The sequence below is a fragment of the Raphanus sativus genome, chromosome 8 (assembly GCF_000801105.2).
Source record: "Raphanus sativus cultivar WK10039 chromosome 8, ASM80110v3, whole genome shotgun sequence".
In the NCBI taxonomy this organism is placed as follows: domain Eukaryota; kingdom Viridiplantae; phylum Streptophyta; class Magnoliopsida; order Brassicales; family Brassicaceae; genus Raphanus; species Raphanus sativus.
The window spans coordinates 12,405,314-12,423,229 of NC_079518.1; the positions used below are offsets into that span (position 1 = coordinate 12,405,314).

The 17,916-nt window shown below is 34.1% G+C and overlaps 2 protein-coding genes, 1 non-coding gene and 1 pseudogene across 3 annotated transcripts; 2 read left to right on the forward strand and 2 right to left on the reverse strand.

Annotated features, from left to right (window-relative positions):
• The first annotated feature begins 406 nt into the window (after positions 1 to 406).
• Positions 407 to 6,070, forward strand: LOC108821777 (gibberellin 3-beta-dioxygenase 3). Its single transcript, XM_018594769.2, has 3 exons — positions 407 to 873; positions 1,258 to 1,517; positions 5,745 to 6,070. The coding sequence occupies exons 1-3, from the start codon at positions 407 to 409 to the stop codon at positions 6,068 to 6,070; spliced, it is 1,053 nt and encodes a 350-aa protein (XP_018450271.2).
• Positions 6,071 to 6,254: 184 nt separating this feature from the next.
• LOC108819995 (dof zinc finger protein DOF4.3-like) lies at positions 6,255 to 7,207 on the forward strand (annotated as a pseudogene).
• A 476-nt stretch (positions 7,208 to 7,683) lies between these two features.
• Positions 7,684 to 7,757, reverse strand: TRNAV-CAC (transfer RNA valine (anticodon CAC)). The gene has a single exon. It is a non-coding gene; the product is annotated as a tRNA-Val (tRNA).
• An 883-nt stretch (positions 7,758 to 8,640) lies between these two features.
• LOC108819104 (DNA-directed RNA polymerase II subunit 2) lies at positions 8,641 to 15,055 on the reverse strand. Its single transcript, XM_018592095.2, has 25 exons — positions 14,680 to 15,055; positions 14,133 to 14,354; positions 13,767 to 14,051; positions 13,492 to 13,689; positions 13,315 to 13,379; positions 13,137 to 13,220; positions 12,940 to 13,060; positions 12,791 to 12,835; positions 12,559 to 12,696; positions 12,357 to 12,429; positions 12,104 to 12,180; positions 11,910 to 12,017; positions 11,716 to 11,832; positions 11,466 to 11,621; positions 11,282 to 11,386; positions 11,061 to 11,186; positions 10,865 to 10,942; positions 10,680 to 10,775; positions 10,477 to 10,592; positions 10,333 to 10,402; positions 10,203 to 10,256; positions 9,951 to 10,094; positions 9,522 to 9,821; positions 9,022 to 9,444; positions 8,641 to 8,916 (listed from the first exon to the last, which is right to left on the reverse strand). Exons 1-25 carry the CDS (start codon positions 14,977 to 14,979, stop codon positions 8,809 to 8,811), a joined length of 3,609 nt encoding a protein of 1,202 aa, XP_018447597.2. The 5' UTR covers positions 14,980 to 15,055; the 3' UTR covers positions 8,641 to 8,808.
• Between the last annotated feature and the right edge of the window lie 2,861 nt (positions 15,056 to 17,916).

Genomic DNA, 17,916 nt, shown 5'->3' on the forward strand with positions numbered 1-17,916 from the left:
GATTCTTTATGAAAAATCATCGTGAAAATTTAGACGAATAGTGTTAATTAGTGATTAAATGTAATTGTTTACAAAGTCAGCATGTTTACTTCAACTTCGTGGGAGCTACATTTTGAATAAAACAAAAAAACCATATACTACAAGATCCATATATAGAGTTAATACCTTTTGATATATACTTTCCCTAGACGACAAAATATCTCCTTTATTTCATCTTAATCATATTTATAATATACATAAATATGTAGAGAAAGAAAAATAGTCAAAATTGAATAACATCTTACAAATGTGTGCATGTATAACTCTCTGAAACTCTATATATTGCGCTACAGCTAGCTACAATGTTCATATCCATTACAAGCCCCAAGAGAGGAAGAACAAAAAAAAAAAATACAAATATAATATCATGAGCTCCGTAGCACAGCTATTCAAGAACAACCCTGTTAACCATGACCGCATCATCCCACTAGACTTCACCAACACCAAAACCTTACCGGAATCTCATGTTTGGTCTACACCTGAACTCGAACCTGAACCCATGACCCGACCTATTCCAGTCATCAACATATCCAGCCCTGAGAAAGCGCTACTAAGACATGCCTGTGAGGAATGGGGTGTGTTTCATATCACAGACCATGGGGTCCCGCCCTCGTTACTCCACAACGTTGAGTGCCAAATGAAAAGGCTTTTCTCTTTACCCATGCATCGTAAGATCCTAGCTGTCCGATCACCAGACGAGTCAACTGGTTACGGTATGGTTCGAATCTCCATGTTTTATGATAAGCTTATGTGGTCTGAGGGATTCTCCATTATGGATTTCTCTCTTCGGCGTCACGCTACACTCCTATGGCCCGATGATCATGCCGAGTTCTGGTAAATTCATGACATTTTATATGTTTGATATATATTTCTGGCTCAATTATATTTACCACTAACATTATAATGGTACTTTGGCTCTAATAACGCAGCATAAACAGCTATTTTCTCAAAGTACAAAATCTTTGGACGAATCTTAAGACTGTTTTATCAACAAAAACATGATTAGTTTTGAAATATATAATTGAGAACACTAATGTAGGAAACTGTGCTATATGTGTTATTCAAAGCTGTTTTGCCCAAATCCCATATAATATTTATCATAAATGAGTAAAATTTTGGGCTCCTAATTCCGGCGATATCATATCTGATACTCAACTTCAGTTTACATAATTTCAAAGTTTCTTTTTAACATCTTATATATGGTTCTTATAAATGCAGCAATGTGATGGAAGAGTATCAGAAGGAAATGAAGGATTTGAGTCACAGATTAGTAAGAATGGTGATGGGTTCGTTAGGACTAACACACAAAGAATTGAGATGGCTTGTACCGAACATAACTGGTTCAAGAACCAACTCGAGCCAATCTTTTCTGCAGTTGAACTCCTATCCGGTCTGCCCTGACCCTGGTCTAGCCATGGGTTTAGCCCCTCACACTGACTCTTCCCTACTGACCATCCTCTATCAAGGCAACATTCCAGGTCAGTGATTATACATAGGAGATTAGTACCAAAATTTAGTTGTAGTTGTTTTTATAGAATTTTCACTCTCACGTCGATCTAACACCCATATATTCTAGATATTAACAAAACTATAAAACTATAAAGTATATACTTGAGATGCCAGCTCGACTAATCTATCTATCTTATTAAAACAAAGACATTATATTGAACTTAACTTTTAGTCTCGTGTAATATTACATAAATGTCATTGACAATTAATAAAAAATCGTTAAAGTTAATTATGCAAAACAATATTATATTACTAATCATGTTTTCAAACAATATAATAATAAAAATGGTTTCCAGACATTTAAAAATTAGGTCTCACTTTTTAATAATTTTCTCATCAATTTTAATACAAACTATTTGATAAAATAAAATGATTAAAACATACAAATAATTTAAAGAAATTAATTCTCTGAAAGTTTAAATACTGAAATATTTTCATTTAATATGAAGTAAAATAATTAACAGATTACTCTATTTGTATTTTCACATATGAAACACATTCATTTGAATAAAACAAATTTTAATTTAAAATTAAAGATTGTGTATATATAAGATTTTAAAAATCAATAGTTTACCATTAAATAAATTCTGTAATAAAACTTTTATGTGTCATGATTTTTTAAATTTATATTCAATACAAATATGAATCAATAAAAATATTATCATACATACCAAAACACTTTTTTATTTTCTAAATTTGATTTCTTAGAAAAATATTTCCGCGATTTTGAAGCGCCTCTTATCATCTAGTATATATTAAATTCCAATTTCTTTAGAACATCCCAAATTGAAAGATGGATAGATAGAACATATTTGGGGAAGAATGGGTCAATAATTTCACTGTTAATTAGTTTTGAGTTAAAATTTGATAAAATCAAGTTTAAAATATTGATTTAAAAATACATACTATAGTAACTAATAATGAACTAGGATAAGACCTGCGCCTTGCGCAGGGTGAAATATATATTAAAAACTTACGTTTTCATATTTTGTAAAATTTGATGATTTCGAAAAACATGTGTTCTTGTGATCAAAATATATTTGGTATTTATGTTTTCAATATATAATAATAACTAACTATAAATATTTGATACACCTAAAAGTATAGAAATCCAAATCAAACAATTTAAATGTGATATCATTGATACTCCTATAATCATAAATTAATAATTGTGAAAAAATTGATGGTATTTCTAAGGAAAAACTCAATCGTATATATATAGTAGGCATAAGTGAATTTTCGGATTTTTAAGAAATTGAAAATAATTAGCATTAATTATCTAGAAACCATATTTTAGCGTTATATAGTGAACTAATATTTATGTAAATTTTCAATAACTAACACAAACATATTTGACATGTTATTTTAGCGTTATACAGTCATTTTGGTAAATATTATTAATATTTAAATTTTTATTACTAAAGTTTTCTAAAAATTTCTACAATTTTTATTAAATATATTCAAAATATGATAATAAAACTTTCAAAATATTTTTTTTTATTGTTATACAATTTATTACTAAAGTTTTCAAAATATTCTACAATTGTTTTAAAATAATTTTAATCGTAAAATAATTAGTTTCTTATATATCTAAATTTTCTATAAACATTTTAGTTATTAAGTTTGTTGATTCTATACCCATTGATTTAATATATTTAACCAAAATAAATAGAAAATCTATCTAAGATTATTATTTTAAATATATATATTTGAAATATAATTTTAAATAAACAAAATTATTTTTATCTTAATTTTATGTTAAATTAAATCAAATTATATTAAAATATTGGTAACAAAAGAATAAAATTTCATTTTTAGATATAATTTATATTTTAAAAAAATTACTGCACATGGTGAAGGAAGACACCTAATTTATCATTAACTACTACGAAAGGTCATTATTAATATTTTCCTATACTACAATTAGGTAGGTACCAAAGAATTTTCTTAATATTAAACAAAAATTTCATAATCTAAGTTCTTAAGAATTATGTTGTAAGGAAAAATATTTGATGTATAAGTTCGTTTGGTAATAACAAAACAATTTAGTTTCAGTATTATTCTTTGTATAAATTTATGTACGTGAAGAAAGCCTGGAACTGAACAATATTCTTTTTTCCTTTTATAAACAAAATAATTTTGAATAGCTGCGTCTCTTTGCTATTTTTTATATCAAATCGTCTTTTAACTATTTTTCTATTTATACCAAAATCCTGCAATGTTTAGGCCATAATATATAGCAAACTTTGATTTAAATAGATGTCAAAGTAGTACAGACTAAGAGTATATCTTACAATTGTTTAAAAAAAATATTTAAATCTTACACTTGATTTAAATAGATGTTGGATCACAATATAAATCAACTTTGAGCCGTTTAAAGAAAATCTCATTTAATAAAGCCGCCGAGTATTAATTTAATGAGATCAGAGAGTATTAAGTTTATATGTTTGGACTAATATAAGTTTTTCTAACAATTGGATTTTGGACTTACTAATTTTTCTATTGATTCTTATGGTGCCACATAAACCAAATTGACATTCTAATTAAATAATATCTAAGCAAGATTCTTTTTAATTTATAAAAACTTAAGATTACAACTTTTAAAAATTTTGATCTCCAAATGATACGGACTTAGAGTATATTCTTTCATTTTGCTTATTGAAGAGAAAGAATATACTTTTGTTATATAAAAACAGACCTTTCGTTATTATTACTATACAAGATTCATTAACGTTGTGTATAGTTTTTAAACATTTAAACATTTTATCAATTTGATTAATATTTAATTCAAAGTCTAAATATAAAAAGTTAAGGCATGGGGTGCAAATACTTGCTCTATGTTGCTATTTTATTTTGTGTTCATATTTAAAAGTTAAGGTATAAAAAGTTAAAAGTTATTATTTTTATTTTGTGTTCACTTGCTCTCTGATGTAGACTGCTTTGTCAAACTTTAATACAAATACTGTATATGTGAACATTTAATTGTGTGACATACTATTTAAAAATTACAATATTTATATAAAAATTTGAATTACAATATTTGTGTTCACCTTTATAAAAATGGCTTCTGATACATCTTTCATTCAAAAAAAAATATTATATATGGCAACATTATACTACATAATTTCGTAATATTATATATGAAAATGATCTTTGATTTGGTAACATTATATATGGCAATATATTATGATAGTTATACTACATCTTTCCTTATTATATATTGTTTTTATAACGTCTACGTAATAATCAAACCGAATACAAACCTTCTTAGTTATTTTAGTTATTTTCATCTTTTGTTTTAAGTATTTGAATAACATTTAATTGTGTGGCATACTATTTAAAAATTACAATATTTAAATAAAATTTTGAATTTTTCATATATCGAGGAGCAAAGTATTCACCTTTAAAAATGGCTTCCGATACATCTTTCATTCAAAAAAAAATCACATATAATATATGGCAACATTATACTACTTAATTTCGTAATATTATATATGGCAATGATCTTTGATTTGGTAACATTATATATGGCAATATATTATGATAGTTATACTACATATTTCCTTATTATATATTGTCTTTTATAACGTCTATGTAATAATCAAACCGTCTAAATATATATATGGCAACCATCATTAATTTTGACAATGAAAACTTTTCTTAAATACAAAATCGTCCAATGTCTCCTTGTGAACTATAATGTATATGAAAAAATTCGAGTGTTACCATAATGGCATTTGAGTGTAATTTTTCTAGTCAATTAAGGGTGATTACATAATTGAAGTGATATTGAATATGGAGCCGCCACGTCAGCATGACACTCATGTAAATAACTTACACATTTAAGGTTAGTCTTCAAAAATGTTCCTTGATTAATAAGAAGGGGATAGTTCTTCTGGAAACCAGATAATGTTACATATTTTAAATATAATTTTTTTAATAATTTTTATTTATTTTAGTAACATCTTAAATGGTCAGAGTGGATTATTCATACCTAGTAATTTTAACACCAAATAAAACAATTGTTATAAATTGCATGTATATACATAATTTTTTAGTTGACAAAAAAATACATAATTTTTTACTCATACTAAGTGGAAGTATGCGATCGAATCTCAGATATTACAAAATGTATACGTTCATTCCAAAAACATAAAAAAAACTGTAAGTTATGCAACATCGATTGCATTGGTCAGGTCTAGAGATTCAAAATCTACAGGCAGAAAAGTCGAGGTGGATTGGAGTGGAGCCAATGGAAGGAGGTCTTGTTGTCATAATGGGCGATTTGTCTCATATCATATCAAATGGACGGTTCAAAAGTACGATGCACCGTGCGGTGGTGAACAAGACGCACCACCGTGTCTCAGCCGCCTATTTCTCTGGCCCCCCCAAGAACCTTCAGATTGGTCCGTTAACTGCCGACACGGACCATCCTCCTCTCTACCGCCGTTTGACATGGGAAGAGTACCTTGCAGCCAAAGCAACACACTTTAACAAAGCCTTGACTTTATTTCGTTGCTGAAACATAAAATAATTAGTAACATCTACTTTGGTTATTGTTTAATTTACGTCGTTGCATTTGTAAGAGTATTCTATTTGTTTCCTGTTTTATGTGAAAGTTTCTACAAACATGTTGAAGAGTTTTGTTTTAAGTATTGTATTTACTGTTTAGCTCAATGTTGGATTTCATCTTTCGATATTTGTTAATGCACAGCGAGGTTTGTACTGCCCCAACCGCCTTCACTAATGGGCTTCCACTCTTGCTCATTCGGCACGTGGATTTCACCATTAGCCGGAATAGTCGTTTCCCAAAATTTTAGGAGGCATGAAAAATTTAATTACTAATCCTACGAACACCATTTTTTTTCAGCTTTCACTCACACGGTGCAGTGAATCAACTTCTTGATAGATCTTCTATCATCTCATTATCCTAACTCAAAAGACAATTTTCTAGTCTTTTCTGGATAATGACTAATAAAATAAATATATGTTAGTGATATAGATAATCAAATCAATTTTTAATAAGTTTTTAGTTTGAATAATTGAATGTGTGACTTGAAGGAACATAGCGATTGGTGGCAGTGGCCGTAAAACCAGGCGTCCAAAGATAGATCAACCATCTATTGCTCAGGGGGTCCCTGTTGAGATCCAACAAGTTAATCATCACCAGCCTTTCTTACATGATCAAGAAACCAACGATTTTCTTGGATCTATTGGTGGTTCTTCGTCTTCTTTATCTTCTGCTGCTGTTGTTGAGAACCATTTTGGTTCTTTGCCTGAAAATCATGGTGATATGGTGTTTCCAGTTCGAAGTGATCGCCCAGTGTTCAATGATGGGTCGTTTCCCCAAGGTTATTACCATGTTGGATCCAGTGATGTGGTTGGTAATCCTTTGAATAACCAATCAATTGGTGGACATGTTAATAATTATAACAGTTCCCGCGTAAATCAAGAGGATCAAAACAAGCCAAAACAGAGTTTCAACAACTCCATGAGCATGAATCTTAATGCCAGAACTAGTGGAAACAGAGGATTATAAGGCACTAATCACATGATCAAGAACAAGAATAACGAAGTCAGAAACAAGTGTGTGTTTAAGTCCTCTTATCATGTGGTCTTTCGGTCATCCGCTTTACCCGTCTTATCTTTTATTTATTAAGCTAATAATGTTATTTTCGTTTGTGTTTTCTGTTGAGTCTTTTTTAATTTAAGTTCTATTAGTTTGCATCTTTGTTTCTCTAAAGTTTCAGACATAAGTTGCTTGTCAGGTCTTTTATAATATAAATAAACTATTAATCATCACCAGTTCATTGTGTCTTTCATAGTAAGATATCTATGTGCTTTCAAATGTTCATGCATTGCTCTGTTTTAGTCTTTTCTCGTTTTTAAGTTATGCCTAATCACATGATGTGAGATACGTTAGTGTGTAATTATGGTAAATCTATGGTTTATGGTTATGTCTTTTTTTTTTAAACACTGTTATGTCTAAAATATTTAGCTTGTACTTCTACTATCAATCTGGATTTCTACAGAAAACTGTTGAAGATTTGTTGTTCCAGGGTAATAAAATTTAAAAATTAATCAGTGTGGTTTGGCTAGAGTTCTCTTTTAACACGAAATTTTGAAAAAGACTGATGTCTGAGCCCGGGTTCGAACCGGGGACCTCTAGTGTGTGAGACTAGCGTGATAACCGACTACACCACCCAGACTTTGTTGTTATAGATTTTTACTATTTGATTTTTAATTGTAAACAATGTTATTTAATATGACAACAGAATACCCGTTATATGTGGCGCCAACCCTTGCAAATTCTTATGGTGGACTCTGTTTTCTCTTCGTCGTCTACAGTGTCCAAATATAAAGTTTTGAGTTATGTTCTTCCCTATTATCTTACGAAATTTGTCATGACAATGAATGAACATTTGATAACTATACTAATAGAGGTGTGTGTTATTCTGAACATTCAGATCTATAATAGATGTTTTAAAATAGCTTACTCGATATATAAACTTCTTTTTCTCAAAAATAGTATCCCTCATGAATTTATAGTTAAGAACTAAAAATATAATATAAATAGATGAACTTATTGGCAAGAGCTTGTCTTGGCAACCAACCCCCTAGCACGTCTAGCAAGGTTTGTATCAGAGGTCGCTCCACCTCTATTAATGAGGAGACATAGAGCAGCGAAGCAGTAGCTAGACACAATAAAAAAGAAGAGTATAAAGAAGATGGTTCTAGTGGTGGAAACTTGTGACCATGAAATCACTGTTTTGAGCTTTTAGTTGACTGTGTCACTTTTCATGATACTGGAGAATGTTATCTAGTCCTTGAGCAGGATTAAGCTTCATTTTGCAGCGAGAAATGTTCGTCAGGCTCTATTGGTACTTTGTTTCAGCTATAATCAACTATGGTGAATGTTCATTAGGCTTTTTAATGGAATTCGAAGGTTGTCAAGCATTTCTATAGCTTTGCTTTCTTTTAAAGCCCTTCTTGGACGTTAAGAAAGAAGAGCTTACCATAGCGGGAACAGAGACTTGATGCGCAGAAAGAATACTGCTGAGCTCATACCTTAGCGTGCTTACAAGTGAACGATGATCACAAAAAGAGTTTTTTTTTTTTTGTTTCTTGGTTAACATATACCTCTCTTGAAATATAGCTCTCTAGTTTCTAGTTTCAAAAGAAATACCAAATGAACAATCCACAATTTTGAGTTTTAGTTTTATCACGGAGATATGAGCCCAAAGGTAACAAGAAAACTTCTCACTTCCTGCCTTTAGCTGATTTTAGGTCTCTAGTAAGCATCCTTGGCGCTATCGCCATTGACATAAGTTCTTGAAACAGTAATTTACAAGCATATGGAATGTGAACCTGTCAAAGAGAGATTAGTAGATAACACGCCAATGAGAACAATGAGCATTAACAAGATATAAAAGATGAGGCTAAAATTGTTTGAACACAATTTGGAAACCTTACCTGAACAATATCTGTTTTGTTCTTGCAACCTCTGCATTCAAAATTGTTATTCTTCAGGTTTGCAATGGCGATGAGGCCACAGGTTTCACACACATGTACTCTATACGCATCGCTCTGATCAAACAGCCTCTCTTTCAAAAAATTAGCAGCACCATGAGCAATCATGCAGTCTCGTTCCATTTCTCCAAAACGCAATCCACCGTCACGTGATCTTCCTTCGGCAGGTTGTCTTGTTAAGATTTGCACAGGACCTCGTCCACGAGAGTGGATCTTGTCATCAACCATATGCTTCAACCTTTGGTAATAGGTTGGTCCTATGAATATCATCGCTGGGAGTGGTCTGCCCGTGTGGCCATTGTACATTCTCTCAAATCCACGCATCTGGTACCCACATTTATGAAGTGCTTTGCTTATATTGTCCACCTAAAGAAACCACCACGATGTGTCAGATTCATACCCAAGTCACAACTAAACAAGGAGCTAAGGAAAGGCAAAGTTACCGTGACATCTGTAAAAGGAGTGGCGTCTCCTTCTTTACCCATGTGAGCTGCCACTTTTCCCATGATGCACTCAATTAGCTGTCCGATCGTCATCCGAGACGGGATAGCATGTGGATTCACAATTATATCAGGAGTAACGCCTTCAATCGTCCAAGGCATGTCCTCCTGTGTGTACGTCATGCCAACAGTTCCCTTCTGACCATGTCTACTACTGAATTTGTCTCCGATTTGAGGAATACGAACTGATCTAACCCTCACTTTCACAAACTTCAAACCATCTGCATTTGTGGTCAATAAAACCTACAAGAAGTTCACCAGTTGAAAAAATTAGAGAACTTCCAGAGCCCACGTTTAAACAAAATATGATCGTATTCATAGTTCAGTCCTTAAACATTCTAAACTCATAACTGCAAGAAATACCAAAGTTACCTGATCAACCATTCCAGATTCACTATGACGCAAGCTTATACTGTGATCACGTCTGGTATATCGTGCTGTTTGTCCTTGAGCCTCGTCTTGAGATATTGGAGTGGTTTTCCCAATGATCACATCTTCACCTGAAACTCTAGTACCCTATACCACAAAATATTGAAAAAAATTGTATGATACGCTTTATAGCACTAATCGTCTAATCATATATCAGATATATCCTATTAAAGGAATACTAAATCATTTACTTACAGGAGGCGCGAGACCATCATCATCCAGTTTCTCATAAGAACCATGTCGCATACCCTGCAGCAAAGTTTTAAGTGTTAAACTCCACTAACAAAAAAAGCACAACAGAAAATATGAACCACAAGTGTCTTACCAGTGTATTTACTCTGTCTGGGCGCCCAAAGTCTTCTTTGATTAGGGTCCCCATTCTTTTCTCCTCGTCTCTGCCAGGAAATATATTGCAGTATAAATAAAATGGAACTGAAATCAAATGCCCTTAAGAATGATATATACTCACCTGTAAGACCGGAAGAACAAGGATCGAAAGAAACCACGATCTATTGAAGACTGATTCATAATGACAGAATCTTCTTGATTATATCCAGAATAGCAAGAAATGGCAACAATAGCATTCTACACAACAACAAGAAGAAAAAAAAACACATTTGAGAGAAGAGTAAAAGATGGATTCTGAAAGGATTCAAGCAAAATAAAACTCACAATTCCTGCTGGAAGTTGTCTAAAGTGAAGATGCTCCATAGCTCTTGTGGTGACCAGAGGCTTTTGAGGGTAATATAGAACATAGGCTAAGGTATCCTGGTTGACAGAACAATGATAGCAGTATCATTAATGCATGGAGTATATTATTACAAGCGATGGCAGAAAGAAGAGACCACAAAACATACCATGCGGAATTGGTAGTTGGTGACATATATTCCCATGGCTTGCTTTCCCATAGCAGATTGATATGTATTACGGGGTGACTAATTCATCAAAACGAACAAGTGGCAGACAAAAAGTACACGAGATAGTTAGCATGAATTTGACTTTTAACATAACTAAATTGCTTCTCATAGATAAGTCAATTTAAGAGAGCAGAACCTGGTTATGGTCGGGAAATGGTATGATTGAAGCACACACGCCCAATATCAAAGAAGGGTGAATCTCACAGTGCGTGTAAGTGTCAGAATATGCCTCCTCAGGACGGAGCGTGGCTTGAACCAGATCCTAAAATGAAATGAAGAGTGAGTTTTCTGTGCCTATGAGTGCCCCAAAAGTGCATTTATTCACATCTTCAATTTTTAAACATTCTGATTACTCACATTGATAGTCATGGATATCATAGTAGTCTCCTCTTCCTCGGTGTCTACGTACTCTATAAACCCCTTTGCGAGTAGTTGATGCCAACCATCTTCCTCTGCACTTTCCTGGGTTATTGAAAACGAGTATTGGTACACTGAAGTTATAACAAAACGTACTTTAAGAACAAAAGACTATAAACTTTACCCTTTGTTGCAGAGCATAAATATCTTTCTTCTTTATTAAGAGCCTCTGATTATCCACAATAAACAAGGGACGACTACAGCGACCATAATCAGTGTATATCCGGAGCTCTTTCAGACGAATATCTCTAACAACGCTAACTTCAGTGTTAATATCATTCTGCAAGAGGAAACTTAAGTATATCACTTGCACAAAAGTAGCAATTTATTGTCTAAAATATTTGAAACCGTGAAAGAAACTGCACGCAGCTTACCCTTCTCCTCAAAAGTCTCAATGTTTTCACCAACATGTCAGGATTTCGATGGATTCCAACCCACTTTCCGTTGACAAAGATTTTTGTGGCTTTGGGTATATCTGATGGGGATATTTCCTACAATCAAAGTTAAGACCTTGAGTAAACACATGTAACGAAGTGGCAAAGAAACTGACTGTGTTAGTGCTACAGACCTGAAGATTCTCAAGGCCCCATTCTTCCAAGAATATCAAAATGGGATTAGCAGCTGACCCAACTGTAATGTAGACCATGAGCGCCAAGTTTTTCACTAGGCCACAAGCCTGACAAAGCAAATCCACAATAAGAAATGGAACTAAATGAAACCCAAATTAAAACATTTTTAGTTCTATAAATGCAACAACTGTACCTGTCCTTCGGGTGTTTCAGCAGGGCACATCATACCCCATTGTGAGTTGTGCAGTTGTCTCGGTTTTGCCAATTTTCCTGGCATATAAAACTCCGTTAACATTCAAGTGGGAAAATCAGAACTACAAGTGAATCTAAGCTGCAAGGATGCGGATATAATAAAATGAACCGTGACTAAAATACACAACACCAACTGGACTAGCAGATAAACTGGGGACAAAATAGAACTGCCGGAAAAAGAACAAGGCTTTTACCTTCACGCCCAATAGGAGAATTGAGACGCCTCAGATGTGACAAAGTGGAAGCATATGTTAACCGATTTAGAACCTGGTGTAAGTAAAAGACTTGAGAACCATGTAGATCATGCAATAAACCATAATGGACCAAAACTGTAAACCTAATAAACATATCAAAATATTACTTGGGCTGAAAACAAAAAAAAACAAAGACACATACCTGAGAGACTCCTGCTCTTGTTCCAGCAGCGTTTGCCTGGCCCCAGTTCCCAGTAGCAAGAGCATATTTCAGGCCAGAGGTAATTGTTTTAGCCTTAATGGCAAATTGAAGATTGACTTCTTTGCCATTGTCAACGCACTGTTAAAGCGACATGAATCAGACTTCCAAACACAGAATAACAAACTAGAATCAAAGTCCTCGTGGGTTAAGAAAGAGTAAATTTTTAAGATACCTTCTGAACATAAGATCTCACATCCCTCGTTAGCTTTCTGAAAAGCTACAATAAAGAAGATTATAAGTCAGTAAGAGATCAACTAAAAGGATACATAAAACTCTTTAATTTTCTTTTCAATAATTCATGATTGTGGGACGGTAACAAACCATTCTAAACAGCCCTCCAAGTAAAGGACCAGCAAGATCCAGCCTTTTGTTACCATAATGATCCCTATCATCTTCTGGATTTCGGCCAAGTGCACAACGCAGCAGCCGGTGTATGATAAGCCTGAGGGTTATAGCATAATATGAGCAAACACAAAGCTCTATGAAACACAAAGAATACGAGTGAGTTGAATACGTACCCCAAGTAGTAAGCTTTCGGCGTCTCAAACTCCCCAACTCCTATATGAGGGAACATTTCTCTCTGAAGGATATCTCTTGCATACCTGCAATGATAATATTGCAAACCTTCAGTATCAACATCTTAATAGCTAACATCTTACATCATAACACCGAAGTCAATTGGTTATTATATAATACTTTATCCTCTTTTCCTTGGGTGTACCATGAGGTGCACCACGTGTTCCAATATAGTCAAGGGCAACCTGAAACAATATGAAAATTATCAAACTGAGTACATGATCAATTCTAATTCTCCCAATAACGGAAGAGCTAGAATAAAGATATCATTAGCCAAATGTAGGATCAATGGGTTACCTGCTGACTTTGAATGACAAAAGCTTCTTCCAAGGAAGGCCTGAGCAACTCCATCATCTGAGTATCGCCAAAGTCATAGCATATACGTTCCAATATGTCTTTATCGGCAACAAATCCCAATGCACGAAATACTATGATAATAGGAATTTCTTTCTTGATATATGGAAGTGTACATTGAATATACTGTCCAGATGAACCCTGCATCCATCCATTTACAATTATCTTAGAATTTAAAGAAACTAATAGAGTTAAGAGTATTTAGCTTTCTCTCTTACCCCTTTGGAGCCAGAGAACATACGCACAAACATTGTGCTTGGAGGTCTATTTTGGTTTTCTGCCATGGAACGGACTTCAGCTACATAAGAATACTTATTTGGCTGTCTCTTCTTGAACACATAAACATGGTTCGTACTCATCTTCTCCTGAGCAATCAGAACCTTTTCACTGCCGTTAATAATGAAGTATCCGCCCTGATCATAAGGACACTCTCCAAGCTCTGTCAAATCTTTCTCCGAATTCTGATGCAAGGTACAGTAACTAGACCGAAGCATGATGGGAACCTTTAAAAAAGAAACCTGTCAGAACCGCATAGCAGAAGCCGCTTATATAATCTTGCACAAAAACAAAGTTAATTCACGGACCTTTCCAATGAAAACTTTGGTAAAATCCTGTGTCTCCGTAACTTCCTCACCGTCATGCCCTTTCGTAATAAGGCTCTTACTAACATCGACATACAAAGGAGCAGAGTAGGTGAGGTTTCTCAACCTTGCAGCCTTGGGGAACAAGGTGGCAGTCTCTCCATCAGACTCCGTTATCATTGGTTTACTCACATAAATCTGTCCAAAACTAATCTTGTGGATTGTCTGCAAGAAGATAAAGTTTCATCAGAGAGGTACAGCTAAAATAATACTAACCACATCTTCCTAATGCCAAAACTGATCTCAGCTGCACCTCAAAAATGACAAAAGACTTATTGCAACAAACCTATATAAGATACCAACACACAATTACTCAGCACAGAACTTCAATTTCTGGTGGAAACCCTAGAAAAGAGAAACCCTAGCTACAGAACCTCGGCCAAACCCTAATTGCAACAAGCTAACTTACTGGAGAAGGCAAACCCTAATTGCAACAAAACAGTACACACAAACTTCAATTTCAATTTCAAAACCCTAGCAGTTAGAGAACCTCGGCGAAATCAAATTGGTGGCCAGGATTGTGCTGGGACTCAGGTCGGATCTCGATATCAGACGACTCGTCGACGATCTCTTGCATAGTGTTCTGAATAAACTCATCGAACGAGTCGAGTTGCTGACGAACGAGACCTTTCTCTTCGAAGTAGGCTGAGATGGCGGTCCATGCGTCTTCCTGTGTAATCTCCTCCTCGTCGTCGTCCTCCTCCTCTTGTGTAATCTCCTTATCGCCTTTCTCCTGTGTGATCTCATCGTCGGCATCAATGTAAGTTTGGTCCTGTTCGTAGTTCTTCATCTTTGATCTTCGAAGAAGAGAGCAGAGAGAGAGAGATAGAGAGAGCGCAGCGAAGGGAGGAAACGTTGAGAATGAGAGCGATTGTGTGTTTGAGAGGTTTATAAAAGATCTTAGAGGGAGAGTCGGCTTTTGCTTGTTTATCCGGTTCGATTCGTTAACCGGATTAAGGGGATATTTCATATTTGTTTCCTCTTTTTTTAATAGGTTTTACATTTTTGTGGTTTTAATGTTTTCTTTATTCTTATATATATATATATATATAATTAAATTTTCTGAATTTTTATTTATAATTGTATGCTCTGGATTTAGATATATACTGTATAACATTATTTACCAAATAGTTGTTTAAGTATTATCATCACAATCATTACGACATAGTTTACTAAAAACTGAAATAAATCCTATGTAACTATGATATGACTTAAAGTTAAATGATATAAAAAATTTACTACAGAAATTTAAATTCAATTTAACATTTATATTAATATTTTTTACCAATATTAACTTAATCAACTTTTAGAAAGACAAAATGATATAATTGAAAATGTGAAAAAATTACATCAATTTAAAAATATAATTTTGTATTTACATTTATATTTTCTTATATTAGTCACATACATATGAAAATATACTTGACTAAAAATACAATTAGAAATAAAAAATATTTTTATAATATAATTAAATTGTGTACACGACTAATTTAAAAATCTATAATACAATCTGTCAAATTTACTATACTGTTTTTTGAATTTTACATAATACTAAATAGTTATTGAGATAATTAGCACAAAACCAATGAAAGATATATCCCTTATATATTAATTGAGAAACATTTCGGAAATTAGAACCTTAGTTTTATATTAATTAAAAAAACCTCATGTCCTACGTGTCATTCAATTAGAATGTTCAATTGTCATACGTGTCATGATTATATTGAAATTGAAAAAATGAATGGTCCAATTTGATTTATTTCTATCGCTAGAAAAATTAAATGAGACATATGATATCATATCATAGCTTTTGCATATGTTTATATGATATCATATCATATCTCTGACATCTTCGCTTCTACCAGCTGGAGACTCGCCGATTTCGCAGCCTCCTTATCCCTTTCCTTCGAGTTTCATCCCATGTCGGCGTAATCGGAGACGTGACCGATCCGAGTCGATTCGAGATGAGGCCCGGCGAGGCTTTGGTGGTTCACTGGATGCAGCACCGGTTATACGACGTCACCGGGAGCTATCTCGATGCCGTGGAAATCATATGGAGGCGGAAACTGAGGTTGGTGGCGGTGATGGAGCATGAACTGAGCTGCAACGACGATGGAGGAGGAGGCTGCGGTGTTGTTCGACGGGCTTGGTCCGGTTTTCAAAACCATGGCATGATGGAGGAGGAGGCATGGTTTTGAAAAACTGACCGGACCGGCCGGTCGGACCGGTCCAACCGTAAATCGTTAAGCTAACCGAATCCGGGTCAATTTAAATTAAACCGGCTAACTCGGTTAAAACCCGGCTAAACCTGCGACTCGGGTCAGTAAAGAAAACCGGTTCATCAAAATATTAAATGTCGTTTACTAAGTTTGATATATAAATGGTAAGTTCTTGATTTGATTACAGATTCTTATCTTTTTGTTTGAAAACCTAAATCATTTATTTCCTTTTATAGTTTTTTATATTTTTTTCTTCTCTTTATTATACACATCTATAACAATAATGTTAAGATGAGAGGATGAAGAGTTGATATATTGAGAGAGGAAGAGATTTGGAGCAGACAGTAACTTTGGAGAGTTACCACAGTAACTTTAGTTTCACTGTGGTAACTAAGGTAAAAGCTTGGGAAGTTACCTTTCACCTATTTGGAGAGTGGAGCACGCCAAGGGAAGTCTGGTTAAGCAAGGATCAGTGTGGTTAAGGTCTGGTTACTGCTAGAGAGCTTTGGACAGGCTGGCACAGGCTGGAAAGTTAAAGCAAGATGCCCAAGCATGTGAGGAACCTTATTGGCTAGTTTAAATCAGGCATCTTTGACTACACATGCTTCTTATCCTTGTTAGAGTGAATGTGGACGAAAATAATGTATCTTCTCTTTATATATGCTGTAAACTCTCTCATAATTTAATTAATGAGTTTTGAGTCTTTCTCTATCTAGTCTCTCTCTTGTTCTTAATCTTAAATCTCTTAATCTCTATTTAAATCTCCAGATCAGAATTAATCACCCTTTAATCATAAAAATATCATGGTATCAGAGCCAGGTTCTTTATAAAGGGGGGAGAGTGATTTCTTTTTCAAATTATTCTTGAGTGTTCTTGAGTGTTCTTGAGTATTTGATGAGCTAGATCTTTAAAAAATTTGAGTTTGGGTCTGTTGGTGTTTCTTTTGGAGGATGAGCTTCAAGAGGGTTCCTTTAGATGTTTGATCAAGTCTGGAGAGTGATCTAGCTTATTGTAAAGCCTGGCGAGTGTGATTGGAAAGTTTGGAGAAAGTTTGATTCTTTGTGGGTTGATATCTGTGATTGGTGTGTTCTTGATGGTTTGTGACTGTTATTGATGAAGAAAAACGATCATAACAGGGAAAGGGAGCAGCCTAGATCAGAGACATCAAAGAATGAAGAGAAGAAAGGGAGAGAGGATAAGTGTAGTGTGTCTTTCTGGGTAAAGACAGTATTGGAGACTTGTGGGATGTGGAGTAAACAAGTAAAGGTGGGGTCTTTGAAGGAGTTTACCACTGATGGGAGCAACTGTGTAAAGGAGAAGCCTTTGACAGAGATAGCTGCTGAGGGAGATCAGACAGCAAGAGAAACCAGTGAAGATCACTCTAGCCTTGGAGAAAGTACATTGCTTAAGAAGATTGAAGATGTTTATGAGAACAAGATCAATCTCAGGAGAGTGTATGAAGCCAAGGAGGGGATCTATGGAGGTAATGACCATGTAAGGAGGCTACA

Coding starts and splice junctions, on each gene's coding strand:
- LOC108821777 (XM_018594769.2), top strand. CDS start 407: ATGAGCTCCGTAGCACAGCTATTCAAGAACAACCCTGTTAACCATGAC. Junction 874..1,257: donor GATGATCATGCCGAGTTCTG/GTAAATTCATGA, acceptor TTATAAATGCAG/CAATGTGATGGAAGAGTATC. Junction 1,518..5,744: donor CTATCAAGGCAACATTCCAG/GTCAGTGATTAT, acceptor TGCATTGGTCAG/GTCTAGAGATTCAAAATCTA.
- LOC108819104 (XM_018592095.2), bottom strand. CDS start 14,979: ATGAAGAACTACGAACAGGACCAAACTTACATTGATGCCGACGATGAG. Junction 12,697..12,790: donor TGAGATCTTATGTTCAGAAG/GTATCTTAAAAA, acceptor TCGCTTTAACAG/TGCGTTGACAATGGCAAAGA. Junction 12,181..12,356: donor TTCTCCTATTGGGCGTGAAG/GTAAAAGCCTTG, acceptor TTTATATGCCAG/GAAAATTGGCAAAACCGAGA.